At 38.3% G+C, this 16,070-nt stretch overlaps 1 protein-coding gene across 1 annotated transcript; it reads left to right on the top strand.

The window, feature by feature from the left end:
• Nucleotides 1–1,684: 1,684 nt before the first annotated feature.
• On the top strand, nucleotides 1,685–4,613 carry LOC145064539 (uncharacterized). Its single transcript, XM_079011968.1, has 2 exons — nucleotides 1,685–1,800; nucleotides 3,752–4,613. The coding sequence occupies exons 1-2, from the start codon at nucleotides 1,685–1,687 to the stop codon at nucleotides 4,611–4,613; spliced, it is 978 nt and encodes a 325-aa protein (XP_078868094.1).
• Nucleotides 4,614–16,070: the final 11,457 nt, after the last annotated feature.

The following is a 16,070-nucleotide window of genomic DNA, read 5'->3' as shown; positions in this document are numbered from 1 at the left end:
ATATAGATCTACACTTTCACTTGTATTCCCCCCCCAAAAAAAAACTCAAAAAAAACAGAAAATAGGGGGTATGAAGCTCACCTTGGGTGTGGTTTCGGTTTTGGAGAGAAGATGGAAGAAAACTTGATGATTTTTGGGCCTTAGCACCTTTCCTTGGTAGATCTCGAGTTTGAGATGGTTCTAGGGTGCAAGATCACGATTTTTGCATAGTTTAGGAAAGGATTTTGATAACAAAAAGAATTTAAATCATAGATCTATGCATAATCTTACCTTAGATGAAGAATTTAGTGGAGATTTCCTCTTGAATGCTTCCTAAAACTCGAGATTTTTGAGTGGAGAGGGAGAGATGTTCTTGAGTGATTTAGAGAGAATTTGTGAGAGATTTGTGGTGTGTGTGTGTGTGCTTGTGGCCGAGAGTGAGAGAGAGGAAGGAGTGAGGTGATTTTGAAGTGATACTTGCATGGGAAAAGGGAATATCTTGCATGGAAATCCTATGGACAATAATGAGGTGGCATGGGAAAGTCAAACCCTCCTCTTGGGCTTGATGTGGGCCGAAAACATGGAAGGAAAAGGAAATTTTTGGGCTTTTTGCTCCCAAGCCCAATATTAGTGTTAATTAGGGTGTGTTTTAAGTCTAAAGGAGTGTGGTATGATTTTTCCATTTTTATTGGACTAGTTTAGGTTATTCATGTATCAAGGCTTTTAATTCATTTCCTTCTAGGCCCAACATGGCCCAAAATGTTGAAATAAGTTAGTGTGGGTCCAATTAGAGCCCAATTAGGGTTCTAAGCCCATGATAGTCTATTTGGAAGCTTATTGGTCTATTTGGATCCAAGAAGGAAGTTCTAGTCCAAGGTGTACCTAAACAAGAACTTTTAGGGTTTCCAATTGTTTGATGACTGTTTGTAGTACTTGTATGATGTATTTGATTGAAGTTTTTGATTCACATTAACTTGAATGTATAGATTACATGGCTCAAAATTTCCAGTTGTGACAGAGAGGCACATATGGATTGAAAAATTAGACTTAGATTTGTCTAGATCTAGAGATGACTTAATCTATTTGCAAAGAGATAATTTGATGCTTTTGAAACAGAGAAACTTATTTTGTTTAATTGCTAAAAGGCTTTATTTCAAAACCACCTAGTTAAATCTTGATTGTGAGATTGGTAAGAAAATTCATAAAATGATTTTACCATTCCTTGAATTAAAAGAGGACGAAGTAGATGTTGACTACTACAGGTGCGAATCTATTGTCTCATCTGACGAAGTTTCAAATGCATACAAAATAGGACTAGACAAAATCGAATCTTAAACAACTTTTGGATGAAAATGAAAAAGAGAAAATTAAATCTGAAACTGTAAAGAAGTTTGACTCGTTAAGCACCAAGTTGAGTTCAAAAAATAAACTTGATGTTGAAAATGTTTATGAATTCGACGATGAAAGTGATATGAGTGAAATCTCTGTGGAGGATAAGGTTGACTGCGCTGAATTTGTTAAATGCGAACCTGAACCTGCGAAAGTCATAATCTCTGAAAATTCAGTTGAATTTGAACATTTTTCAGATGTTAAATCTAAAATTTTAAGAGAATTAGAAACTGTTTTTCCATAGGTTCAAACTGTTCCCAATCAAGTTTTCGCAACTAAGGGACTGAATAAAAATCAAACAACATAATTAACGTCCATGGTTGAAGACGGTAAAAAAGATGGTTGCGATGAGTTTTTCTGGTCAGCTCCAATCGATAATGCAGACGAAACCAAAGGGTTGTCTGAAATGACCTCTTGGAAAACAAAGAGCAGGTACGTAGCAGAGCCATTGAACAAGGATAATTCAAGCTACGGACAAGGGAGTCAAAGTGGAACTAAGAACGTTCCAAGTGACACATCGTCTGTTCGGACCGAAACTCCTACCAGAAAGCCAAAACCTAGGGCTAGTATTCACAAATCCTCTGAGCAGTTCGCAGCTCAAAAAATGCCAAAGGAATGCTAGATATAAGAAAAATCTCAGGGAAAGAAAGCAATTCTGGCAATCTAAGAATTTCAACTTTTTTCATAAAGAAAAATCCAATCCAAATGCGAAAGTATCTTCACTTGCGAAACCTAAGAATTTTCAATGAACTCAGTCTACACAGGTTTCAAATCAAAAAGTTTTTCAAAAACCATCCTTTTCAAATCATGTGAAACTTGTGCAGAAAACCAATTCTCCTCTCCTAACAAGAACGCTTCACATTCAACTAAGACATCGCAAGATGCTAAAGGCAAAGGAAAGATAGTTTCGGAGCCTAAAGTTCCTCTCAAAAGATCCTAAACTAATCCCAAGATAGTTGAGAAGAAAATTTTCAAACAACTAATCCATAGTAAGCAAAGGAAAATATCCTCTACGGATAAGAACCTAAAAGATAATAGGATCATAGTTTTTCAACTTAAAAGAAAAGATAGCACCACGTTTACTTTTCCTGTGAAAACCTTATGAGGGCCCAAACAACTTTGGGTTCCTAAATCTTCTTGATTTTCGCAGGTAATACATGACGAGCAGTTTAACTTTCAATAGTACATTGATAGTGGCTGCTTGCGTCACATGACAGGAAGAAAGGAAGAGTTGAGAGAGTTTAGAGCACTAAAGGACGGAGGAAGAGTAAAATACAACAATAATTATCTTGGAGAAATCAAGGGTTATGGGATGATAACAAATGGAGAGTTTTCAATTCGCAAGGTCGCGTATGTGGAAGGACTACAACGCAATCTTAATAGTGTTTTGCAGTTAGTGGTGGGTACAAGATTAAAAGTTTCATTCGACGACGAAGGATTAGAAATTATTGAAAAGGCAACCAAAAATGTTCTGTCAAAGTCAAAGCGCAAAGGAGAAATGTATCCCCTCAATCTGAACCCCATCAAAGGGAAGCCTGAAATTTGCTTACTTTCGAAAGCTTCCACGGATGATAGTTGGCTATGGCACCGAAGGCTCTCGCATCTCAATTTTTAAAGACATCAACAAGCTTGTTCTTAGTGATCATATGCGAGGGCTTCCTTTCCTGAAGTACGATAAAGAACATATTTGTGAAGCCTGCGAAATAGGGAAACAGAGCACGAAGAGTCATCCAACGATTGTGAATACGAAAGTCATAGAGTCACTTGAACTTTTGCATATAGACCTTTGTGGTCCTTCTGCAATTGAAAACATTGGTGGTAACAAATATATTCTCGTAATTGTAGATGATTTTTCAAGATTCACTTGGGTGTGTTTTCTTAAGCAGAAATCAGAAACCACTCCAAAGCTCAAGGATTTTATAAAGCAGATCCAGATACAACTGCGAAACCTGGTTCATAACATTCGTAGTGACAACGGTTTGGAATTCAAAAACTAAGCGTTTGAATAATTCCTGACTGCGAAAGGAGTAACTCATAATTTTTCATCTCCTTACACTCCTCAACAAAACAGGGTTGTCGAAAGACGAAACCGCTCGTTGTGCAAGGCTGCAAGAACCATGCTATCATTTACGAATGTGTCGCTTTACTTCTGGGCAGATGCGATAGGAACTGCATGCTTTACCCAAGACTGATCTATCCTCAATAAATGATTCTCTGTCACTCCATATGAGATTATAGATAAACGAAAACCTAATGTCAAGTTTTTCCATGTTTTTGGTTCCAGGTGCTTTATTTTCAATTCAAAATAGCAAAGGAAAAAATTCGATGTGAAGGTTGATGAAGGTATATTCTTGGGGTATTCTTTGACTTTTAAATCATATAGGGTTCTCAACAAGAACTCCAAATGGATAGAAGAAACCTACTATGTCACTTTTGACAACAATTACTTAAAGAAGTTTCAGAAGAATGACAATCCATCACAGGAGAACTTTCCCAAACCGAATCCTGCTACCATCCCACTCTCCAATCTCTACGAGGAGTTCATGAACTTATTCGACAAGCCAGAAAAGGCAATCTCCTCAGAGTCCAAAGCAGCAGACAACAAGGAAGAAAAATTGAAGAAAATCATTGACGGTGATAGGAAAGACATGGAACACGAGCATCCCACTCCGAAAGATCCTAAAGTTCCATCACAGACTACAGATGTGAATGCTACAACGCAGGGGGAGGGCTCGGCTTCAACCTCCACACCTAATATACCTGTTCAGGGGGGGAACAAAAACTCTGAAGTCAGCTTAGAACCACCTTTCCAGGGGAGAATCCAAATCCAGAAGAAGACATACATACATTTGAGGGGGGGGAATGGAAATATGAATGATGATTCAGATGTACAGTCAGAGTTTGAAAAAGTGAATGCTAAAGTGGATCCAGCATATGATCCTAATTACCCTCCATTGGCTAAATGGACCAAAGATCATCCAAAAACTCAAGTCATAGGAGATTCGTCTTCAGGAGTTCTTATGAGAGCACAACAAAAAGCGAAGCGAACTGCTTTATTCTCTAAAGTGGAATATCGTATGCTCAATTCGTTTATCTCCAAGATTAAACCTAATAATGTTCAAATCACTCTTGATCATTCTGATTGGGTGCAATCAATTCAGAAGGTGCTCAATGAATTCGAACGAAACAAGGTCTGGAGACTTATTCCCACTCCAAAGGATGCATCTGTTGTTGGTCTAAGATAGGTATTTTGCAACAAGCTGGATAAATAAGGAAATGTGATAAGGAACAAGGCACGACTCGTTGTTAAGGGATGCTGTCAGGAAGAAGGCATTGACTACGAAGAAAACTTTGCACCCGTTGCAAGGTTAGAATCTGTTCATATCTTTCTGGCATTCGCAACACATAAGAACTTTGAAGTTTATCAGATGGATGTCAAGTGTGCATTTCTAAATGGGGAACTAGAAGAAATAGTGTATGTGGAACAACCACCATGGTTCATAAACGAAAAGTATCCGAACCACTGTCACATTCTGGACAAGGCAGTTTACGGTCTAAAGCAAGCTCCAAGATCCTGGTACGAAAGTCTAACTCGTTTTTTAAAACAGGCTAAATTTAAATAGGGATCGGTCGACCCCACCTTCTTTCGCAAGGAAGATGGTGACCACTTGATATTTGTCCAAATTTATGTTGATGACATCATTTTCAGATCAACTAACCCCAACTTAATAGCTGAGTTTCGAAAGTTGATGGAAACTAATTTTGAGATGAGCTCCATGGGTGCAATTAACTTTTTCCTTGGCTTGAATATAAGACAGATTCAGGAAGGTATCTTCATCAATCAGGAGGCTTATACAAAGACCTTACTCTCTAAGTTTGGAATGGTAGGAGATTCTAAATTGAAGGTTCCAATGGCATTTTAAACGAAACTAACACCTCTGGACAAGACTCTCTATCGCAAATGATAGGATCATTGATGTATCTGACTGCTAGTCGTCCGGATATTATGTTTTATGTTTGCTATTGTGCCAGGTTTCAAGAGAATCCTTGCGAACCCCACATGACAGCTGTTAAGAATATCTTCAGGTATCTCAAGCGAACATCCTCATTAGGAATATGGTACCCTTCAAGTTCTGGTTTCTTTGTGTAAGCGTTTTCGGATGCTGATCTTTGAGGTTGCAGTCTAGATCGAAAGAGTACAATGGGAGGATGCCAATTTCTTGATGGCAAACTCATAAGTTAGCAATTTAAAAAGCAAACATGTGTCTCCCTATCAATTGATGAAGAAGAGTACATAGTCGCCGCCTCTTGTACGTCACAAGTAATCTGGATTCAAAGCCAACTTCGTGACTATGGCATCAATATGAAGCGAATCCCCTTGTATTGTGATTCTGAAAGTGCCTTTCGCATATGTCACAACCCACTGCAACACTCAAAGACTCTATGCTGAAGCCTTAATGAATCGATAGCACTAATCGTTTCTTCCCAATAACGCTATTAATTCACATAAGTAAAGAGCTGCCTTCCTCTTCTCACAATGAGTTAAGAATTAACTGCTTAGTCACTTTTTCATAACAGAGGTACATTATTTCTTTGGAACCGCCTCATACCATTTCTCTATCACTTTCATATTCATAAATATAACCCTTGAGACTCTCAGAAATTACCACTGAGGTTTATGGTTAGTACCAATTTTGTGTTTGTGATCTTAAATTCGTTATAACCACGAATTGAGTGAAACCCAAAATCCAACACATATATACGAATTGACGGTGAACAATATAAATGTTCTAGATATTTCACCATGGAATTAATGAATGTCCACCTTCGTGGTCAGTACCATGAAATCTTTTTTTCTTTCTGTGTGATCTTAATGAGACGTTCTAGACCTAAGACGTTTCTTCCCAATAGATCCAATTTTTATTTTTTCTTGAGATTTCTATACTTGTCCTAGTCACTTAAAATAGTTCCAAAGCATACTTGTTTTTATGGCTACACCGTTCAGATAAGTACTTCATCCGAACGTTCGAACTTATATCAAGTTTCGTAGTTTGGTTGAAGATAAAGCCACCCTTAAAGTCTCTCTTGACTCTGAAGGAAGAGATCATTGCCCGGGATCCATCTAATTCATGTCTAAATAGACATCACTAGAATCCCTTAGAATAATATTGATTTATTTCTTTATCTTTGGCACACTCTCGCACGGAGATCCTTGTAATTTTCCAAACTCTGGTTCGTGGTACGCATATTTTCTTTTAGTTTCGCAGACTTGTTGATGGCTATTCATTGCGAACGTTTATAACATAATCAACTACGAAAGCACGTAACTAAAACGACATCTTAAAGGAAAACATTGGGTATGAGAATTTAAAACGACGCTGATTTGACGCTGCCTGACACACGTCACAGCTATCAGTCACGCCTTTTTAGGCGACTTTTCAGTAACCAATGCAACCAATCGACGGATTTCTCTCACCTACTATATCGTATAAAAGGATTTTGACGTTTCATTAATTAATTATCACTTTCAAAAGGCAAACAAAATCCTCCGACGATTATACTTTCTACTGTTCATCGTCTCCTTCATCAAAGCTTCAATGGCAGCTTCTTTAGAGACTCCATCAGTTGCAGAAACCATGGCCCAGTCCTCAATCCTCAACCTCAAGGCAAATCAAAACTTGATTCTTGACCTTGACCCAACAAAGTACGATGGGTTTCTCCAACCAATCGTTAAATGCCTGAGGTACTCTCCACTCGTTATCGCGCTTACCAAATAACAAATTGTTCTCCTGGGCATCTCTCAAAAGCCTACTCCACTGCTAGTTATCAAAAGGGAGAAAAATTGATCTCGTTCAAGATCTTCAACCAAAAGACCCATATCACAAAATTGAGGTTCTGTAACCTCCTAGGGCTTCCACAGGTTCGTGGCCTAATTGGCCCTGAGAGCATCTCCAGCTTAGAAATACTGGAGATGTTCTACCAAATGGGCTACAAGGAAACATTGGCCGTTGTTTCAAAGTTTAAGAAACCCAACTTGGCGCCAATGTGGAACAGCCTCTTCACCCTTCTGTTTAAGAGCTTTTCGGAGAGGGTTACTGGCTCGGATTATGTGAGCAAATTATTTATGACCATGATGTACAAAATCAACTCCAGCATCAATTTTGATTACGGCTCTATGCTTTGGGCTCAATTGGTCCAAAGTACCCTCTCTACAATTCAAGACAGTGAAATCTCCTGTGTTCGTTTCTGGAGCATCGTCGTTCAACGGGCGATTAGCAAACTCAACATTCCAGTCTTGGAAGGCTCTTGTATGGCAGCGATCCAGATCTTTCACACCACCAACATCATCCTCGCAGACAATTGAAATTTTAGTTTCATTGGCTCCATTCCTGAAGCAATGCTTCATGATATTCTGACTGCGAGTAACATACAGCGAGCTTATCGCAGTATACCTTAGGATTTCGCCCCTTGATAGATGAAATGTCAAAGGTCCTCGATGAGGCAGACAAACCCAAGAGGGGAGGCAAGAAAAAGGGTACGAAAGTTGGTTCGTCTGAACCAGCACAATCTTCAAGGCAGGGAGGGAAATGGAAACCTAAGGCAAAACCCTCCGAACCTCCTAAAGCTCAGAAAAGGAAAAGGGTCAAGAAAGTGGCTCGTAGGCCAAGAACTCCGACTCCGAGTGACAATGAAGATTCGCACTCAAACACGGTTTCGGAGGTACCAATGCAAAGGGGGGGGGGTACACAAAACGAACAAGAGGATACTGCTGCATCTTCACAAGCACAAGTCTCACAACCAATCTCAATGAACCCTAAGGTAAGGTTCGAAATTCCTACCTCTGCTCCAATACCAAAGATCTACTCCACTATTTTTCCATCCCTTCACCCACATCCACTATCTCCACTCCAATCACTATTGCTCCATGCCCGCCAGTATCAGTGGGTGTTTTGCAAACTCAAACAACCCAAACCCCACTCTTCACTGAATCCACCGCCACCAACACTACCTCAACTATTGAACCTCCAGTAACTGTCAACCCAACTTATGCGGGGGAAGGTGCTTCGGGTTTTTCAGTTGGTCATGCTTCTCCACCCATCTCTCCTTTCTGCCAGGATGATCTGTACATTATCTATGGTTGTGATGATGAGGACATTGGAGGATTCACCTACAGTCCTTTCAACATTCGGACTGAGATTGATGACGAAGCCCCCTTCACAAAAGGGCAACTCAAGGCTATCAACGAGGAACTAGAATCGTTGCTCCAATCATCTAAAGCATCATCCAGTGAAGACTATTCTCAAGCAACGACCAAGTTCTTCCTTGAGACCCTCACGAAAGAACACTCAGTTAATTAGGATAAGACAAACAAAGATGTGGATGCTTAAGCTTCTATGTGCCAGGAGATGATCGAAAAAGTCGATAAACTAATTGCAGATGCTCGTTACTTCATGAGCAAATTTTAGAGCTCATTTGAATCCAACACTGTGAAGGCTAACAAAGTTATTTCTAGCCTTGGATCTACACTAAGAACGTAGAAGGCGAAACTCGAAGAGGTTCATACTGGGCTCCAAACTGACAATGTTGTGCTAAACTCCTCCATTTCATCGAAGTTCAACAAGATTTGGGATGACTTGGCTACTGAGAGTAAAATTATGGATGCTCTCGTAACAAAAACTGAAAAGGTGAAAGTCCTAACTGTCAAGCTGGAGAATGCTGAGAAATGAATCAACGATCTGTTGTCCAAAAAGGCCGTACTGAACAGTTGTATAGCAGATGTGAATGCACTGCTTTCGGACGTCATTGAGACTCATGACTCAATGATCACGATCACAATCAAGAAGCATCTCTCTGAAAATCTAAGGCCATTGTCCGTAATGCTCAGCAGACTGGAAGGTGTTCCAGGAACAAGCTTAATTTTGAAACAAGGGGAGAAGGTGTGAAACAATCCAAGAAGGATAATCCCAAACCTACAGTCAAGCCTACCGTCAAGCCCAAGAAAGTTAATGAATCGAATGGTAAGGTAGCTTCAAAGTTGAAAGGCAAAGAGAAACTTCTCAACAAAGAACCAATATTCGATGACAATGAAGAAGAAGAGCCTGACGAACATGAGCTTAAAAGAAGAAAAGATCGTGAAGCTCAAATAGATGAGCACCAAAGAATAGTTCTCGAGGCAGAAGAGAAAGAAAAGTCCGAACGTGAAGCTCAAGTCACGCTGAAAAGTCGAAAGCTTTTGTTTCCAGTATGGACTTTGGAGTGAATCTTGAATGAAGATGTGGATATGCCGAGTCAATATTGGTTGGAACCAGTTGTGTCTTTTGATCTTCAAAATACACAATATATGCAACTGGATCTTCCGATCACACAGAAAGCCTTTAATTTTCACAGTTTTGTGAAAGTTGAGAATGTCCCTCCAACAGACAACGGTACATATCACTTACTCTTTCCGTTCTACCTAAAGCACTTGAAGTCGTAGTACGAAACCTGGAGTGCGAAAAATATCACTTATGTGAAGGTTGTTCGTCCACTTGAAACTGAGAGCTTCCCCAATGCAAATTTTAAGGTTGCTTGAGGTTCCACGAGTCGGGTGCATGAGTTTACTCTTGCAGATCTTACATGCCTGAACCCGTATGATTGGATCATGCTGTACAACAAGTTGTTAAGGTATGAACAGAAGTACGGGCCTGTTGTTTCTCACCTAAAGCGAATGGTAGTTTCGTACATTTAAGAAGTTATAAAAATAGATGTCGAAATAGCAGTTGTGTTGCGAAGGAAGCCAACGGTACTCCCTAAAGAAGCCCTTGAAGGTTTTGACAAAATGAAACCAGGGAAGATACAAAAGGACGGATGGTGTGTGTACTTTCAAATGAAGAAGAGAATCGATGCATACTTTCACAAAGTTTGTTTCTTTCTCAATGACAAACATCTTTTCACCACTTCGTGTCTGGAGTACATCTTGGACTTCGTAAGCAAGTAGAAGGGGAACAAAAAAAGTGACAAGAGTTGCTTTTCGGATATGATTCAATTGTACATCCAAGTTCGCGAGGTTCTGCTAAGTGTAATTCCGAAAGTATTTGAAGTGCAGAAGCGAACTCATCAGTGAAGGACTCCCTCCCAATCGACGTAAAGGGGGAGATTGTTGGGTATTTAGTGTTGTGTCTTTATGGGCTTTTTGTATACTCTATTTTGTATCCAGGTTGGGCCTGTCCAGCCATCATTTACTTTTAGGGTCCGTTTTATTATTTAAAATGCATGCATGCATTGTGTATTAGTTAATCATGTCATTGTAAACCCTACATAGCCTCTATAGTAGCATTTCTTTATCGAGCTCTTCTGAGGCTGTGACTTTTAATCATTCGACACATTCTTGATTCATATTCTGTGTTTGATTGCTTTTTCCTGTTTGAATCTATTCAATCTTTTGAGTTTTAATCTCAACAAAAATGAATGATGTTACCTAATCCATACTTCCGGATAAGGAATGAACGACTATGTCTAATCCATGTTCTCGGATCAATGATAAATGACTATGCCCACTCCATAATCTCGGACTAAGGACGAATGACTATGGCTAATCCATGCTCTCGGATTATCGACAAATGACTATGCCCAATTCATACTCTTGGACTAAGGATGAATGACTATGTCTAATCTATTCTCTCAGATAAATGACAAATGACTATCCCCACTCCATACTCTCGGACTAGGGATGAGTGGCTATGTCTAATCCATGCTCACAGATCAATGAAAAATTTTAGAGTTCTACCCTCCGTCTATATCTCACCCGTACTCTTAAGGAGATACCCGATATTCATCTTAATTAGGTTTATTCTGTAAGTCCTAAATCATCATATATCATCAGATACATTCTTAGCATGTACTTCAGGCAATATCAAATATCTCACACATAAACATATATTTAATAATTTCATCAATACTTATATTAAAATCATGTTCATGAAAGGGACTATGCACTCACTTGTTAAAGTGATGACCCCAAATTTGGACAGCGCTTCGCTCCTAGCAACTGTCTTTTCCTTCTACGTAAACTAGTATTATTATCATCGAGTCTTAGTCTAATATTTCTAGTGACTAATTATTAGTCCAGATTCATCATTAATTTAAAGTCTACTTCAATATCTATGAAGTAAGGATCACCCATATAGGACAGTTGGGAGGCAGGATCATTTCAGCGTATAGCTTTACTGAAATCTAACAACCAAGCTAACGTGACCATTCTGGACACCTCTCTCGTAAGTTGATTAATCAGTATAATGACTTGGAATTACTGATAAATCTTATCTATAGGTTCATAATAATGACTTATGACTAAATATAAGTTACACTGAAAACAGAGTAGTTTAGCTTAACTTACAGGGCTTTTAACGAAAAACTGGGAAATTGCGCAGGTAGAACTCTGACTCTAAAAACTTCTTTTCATCGGCTTCTTGACGAATCAAAGTTTCTCTATCGTACCCTAAAACTTGGAGAAATCGAACAAGAAATAAAGAAGAATTCTAGAGAGAGTTTAGAGGATCTGATCATAGAGTAGGCCCTAAGTTTCATCCGTGTCTTCTGCGTATCAGCTCCATTTTCTACGTTCTTTATATCCACGTGTAGGTACTTCTGAGTACTGTAACTTTCATTTAGACCCCGTCGGCTAATTCTCATTCTATCTCGAATTTACAAATCTGTATCAAATTTATCGCGCACGAACAATAAGGACTATGTTTCGTCCATTTTTTTAAAATACGAGCTCTATTCTCGACGTTCTTTATACCCCACGTGTTTGTATTTACTAGTGCTACAAGTTTTATTTAGACTCCATCGGCTAATTCTCATTGTATCTCAGATTTACAAATATGTATTGAATTCGCCGTGCTCGAAGAGTAGGGTCCAAGTTTCGTCCATATCTTTCGCATACGAACTCCGTTTTCAACTGTCTTTTTATCGTTGAAATCCTATTAACGAGATCTTCAATTCTCGTTTAGATCCTTTTATCTAAAATTTGACCTATCTAAAATTCGATTTATGAGTTGTACACTGCTACGCTGAATCTTAGAAAAAAAATTATAACTTTCTCAAATGAAGTCAGATTTTGACGTTCTCTATATGCATGCTCTCGGTTTAATGACTAGTACAACTTTGGTTTAGATTACTAAGGCCAGAAAGTAATTTATCAAAAAAATATTTTTTACGATATGTAGAGTCGTGTCGGTTTATGCGTGAAACTTCAACGAGTCATAACTTATTCGTTATAAGTTGGATTACAACATTATTTATATGTATGAAATCCTTTTGACCTATACTATAACTTTTGTTAAGATTATTTATCCTAAATAATCTTCTATCAAAAAGTCATTTTCAATGCTTATTGTCTCTAAATTGACTAGCCCCAAATCTATGGGTGTTACATCTGTGTTCTTCCACTTATATTTTACTTACTTATCATTATTTGATCGACATAAATCTATTTTGTTGTTTTCTTGATTGTTAATCTATTTTCATATCCATTTATCAAGATACTCTGTGGTATCTTGATACCTTTTGGAGTATCTTATGCATATGCTATGCAAAACCACTTATTAATCACTTTAACACTACTTTTTTCCTAAATATTTTAAACACACTTTCTTACAATTTAAAACAAATCAACTTTATAAAACAGTTTTCTGGATATTATTTTCTTCTTCCAAGGATCTTGGGCATGACCAAGATGTTCGGCATATTTCAAGATCTTAAGCACTCTAGTTTTTAATATCTTATTTCAAACATCACACCACACCTACTAATTTTGTTACAAAATTAGGTTGTTAGTTTTTTACCAAAACAATTTGGTGCCATCCGTGGACAAGTGGTGTTACTATATTTTTCTCTTTAAAGTTACTTGGCAAGCTTTTTTCATATTTTCAATCACTTACACATTTTTTCACCAAAAATGCCTTTTATACCAAAATCCACTTCTAGCACTATTTCATCTATCTCAGTCAGTTAGATCCTACCCCCACCCTCCTGCAGTCACCTCACAAAGAAGGAGCGTTAAGATCCATAGAAATACTGCTCCAACATCCTCGTCAGTCCAATACTTAGGAACTACAACTCAAGAAATAGAAATTATGATCTTGAACAACGAGATCATATCCATTCTGACCAGGATGGACCGATACATCATTGAGCAAAGCGAACCCAATAAGATGTTGTTCGAAAGGATGTAAACACTATGCTCGAATTTGAGAAGTTTTATGGAAAATGTGCCAATTCCATCCTTGATATTACAACCCATGATTTTAAATTTCGAGATTGGTACATTCACAAAACTTCAAGTCGGAGACTTGATATCAATCTAGGCTCCCATCTTCATGGATCGAGAAACTCCTAGTATGGTAGGTCATGTCTCTCAAGATCTTTGAGGGATATTCAACATCCTGCCTGATACCCAAGATCATCAGACAAGTCCAATCATGGAAAAGCAACTCATGAAACTAAGAGATAAGATCTCAAGTGTATCGGGTGTCATTCAATCAACATCAGAGGTTTCATCTGTCAGTCATATGGTTTCAAGATTTGCACCCCTCATATACAACATTGAAGATCCGAAGAGGTTTTAGGCACCAAACCTGAAGATGTATGATTGGACCACATATCCTGAGGAGCATGTCGCCCAATACGGAGAACACATGGAGATAGTCGTGATTCCATAACATCTCAATGAAGCTTGCTTATGCATTGGTTTTGGTTCAACCCTTAGAGGATCTACATTGAATTGGATCCTAAATGTTCCCCCTTACTCTATTATTTCTTTTATAGATTTGGTTAACTTGTTCAATAATCAAATTTCTTACAGTATGATTTTTGAAAAACTAACAAGTGATCTTTACAGTGTATCTCAAGGCACTGATGAACCCTTGGGGGATTATGTTAACAGGTTTGGCAAATGATTCCAAGATATCCCACATCTACACGTAGCAACAGCCATAGAAGCTTTAAAGATGGGACTAAAGAAAGATTCTCCATTTTACGAGGCTCTTGTCATGACCCCATGCAAGAAATTGGAAGAAGTTGGAATATAACCTTTAGATTCATCAGGCTAGAGGAAGACATGAAGATCCATAAAAGGACAACACGTCCTATAATCTTCCTAACAGGAAGAATGAATCTTCCTCCCAAAAAATGCTAAACCTTACTCAAGATCTGAGAATCATAGGGTCAACGCTCTAGAGGATGAAGAGGAAGATGAAATTAATCCTAAGATATTTGATTACTGTTTTTCTGTTAATGTTTTAGGTGTACTCTATGTAATGCATCATATCGGGAACAAGGAAACATGACCCCCAAAAAAATACAATACCCCATGATGGAAAGACAAGTCCAAGTGGTTTGCCTATCATGAAAACTTCGGATATCTTACTAAAGACTGTTTTGCTCTCAAAAAAGAAATTAGATATCTATTGAGAAAAGGACATTTAAACGAACTCTTAGGAAGAAAAAAGGACAAGACTAGCCAAGGATCCCAACATCTTGAAATTCTTCCGCAAAAAATATCATCTCCCCCCTTGAACACCAAGGTAATTAATTTTATCTATGGTGGATCTGACATCTATGGAACATCTTATTTTGCAACCAAAAGACATTCAAGAAGTTCCAAGATGGAAAAAGGAAGACATGCTAAGACCGAATGCATTCTTTACCGACAAGAAGGAGATCTCTTTCGACAAACATGACAGGGAGAATGACCTTGATCCACACCATGATGGTCTAGTCATAACACTTTATGTGGCGAACCATTTTATTCAAAAAAAATATTAATAGATGGAGGAAGCTTAATGAGCATCATCCTATTAGAAACACTCAATAAGATGAATATTCCAAACTCTGAGATAGTCCAAACATCCTCAATCCTAGTAGGATTTAGTACCGAAACCAAGAAAACCATTACAAAGATCAAACCGCCAATATACATAGAGGGAGTTAGCGTTATCCAACATTTTTTGTGTTGTTGATTCTTTATCTTGATATAATATTATCTTTGGTAGGCCATGGATCCATAACACGAAAGTTGTCCCCTCAACTTACCATCAATGTGTGAATATGTCAACTCCATGGGGAATAGTCAAGATCAACAGTAACCAACAAGAAGCTAATTATTGTTATATCACTTCAATGAAGAACTCAATTACTATCATGTAACTTCCACAAAGTACCAAGTAAAAATTTATTTTTGAATTCAACTAAGAAGTTCATTCATTACTTCTAAAAGGTATTCAAGTATCAAAAGTGTTTCTAAACAAACATGAGAGTAATGGTAAAATCAAAAGTGCGGAATCTCCAGTGGATGCGATGCAATCATGTTGGGCCCTTCCCTTTGGAACTGGAAGTACCTGAAAACATTTAAACATAAAACTGTAAGCACAAAGCTTAGTGAATTCCGCAAAATACCACATACCATACATACATTTGCCATAGGCTACCCCATGGTCTTTTTCCTAAAGTGTCATGGATTACCCCCATGGTCTAACATCCACGTACCATGGGCTACCCCTATGGCCTGACATCCAAGTGCCATGGGCTATCTGCATGGTCTTTCATTAAATTCGCACGGGCTACCCCCATGGTCTTTCATACAGTTTATATGGGCTACCGCAATGGTCTTCCTTGTAAGTATCATAAACACAACTAGCATCCTACATAGTATAGTGAGAAGA

This window comes from Lactuca serriola, chromosome 7 (assembly GCF_051521515.1).
Source record: "Lactuca serriola cultivar US96UC23 chromosome 7, Lser_US96UC23_V15, whole genome shotgun sequence".
In the NCBI taxonomy this organism is placed as follows: domain Eukaryota; kingdom Viridiplantae; phylum Streptophyta; class Magnoliopsida; order Asterales; family Asteraceae; genus Lactuca; species Lactuca serriola.
The sequence above is the reverse complement of the archived record's forward strand: the minus strand, read 5'-3'. Positions and strand labels throughout refer to the sequence as shown.

Coding starts and splice junctions, on each gene's coding strand:
- LOC145064539 (XM_079011968.1), top strand. CDS start 1,685: ATGGTTGAAGACGGTAAAAAAGATGGTTGCGATGAGTTTTTCTGGTCA. Junction 1,801..3,751: donor TCTTGGAAAACAAAGAGCAG/GTACGTAGCAGA, acceptor TAAATCATATAG/GGTTCTCAACAAGAACTCCA.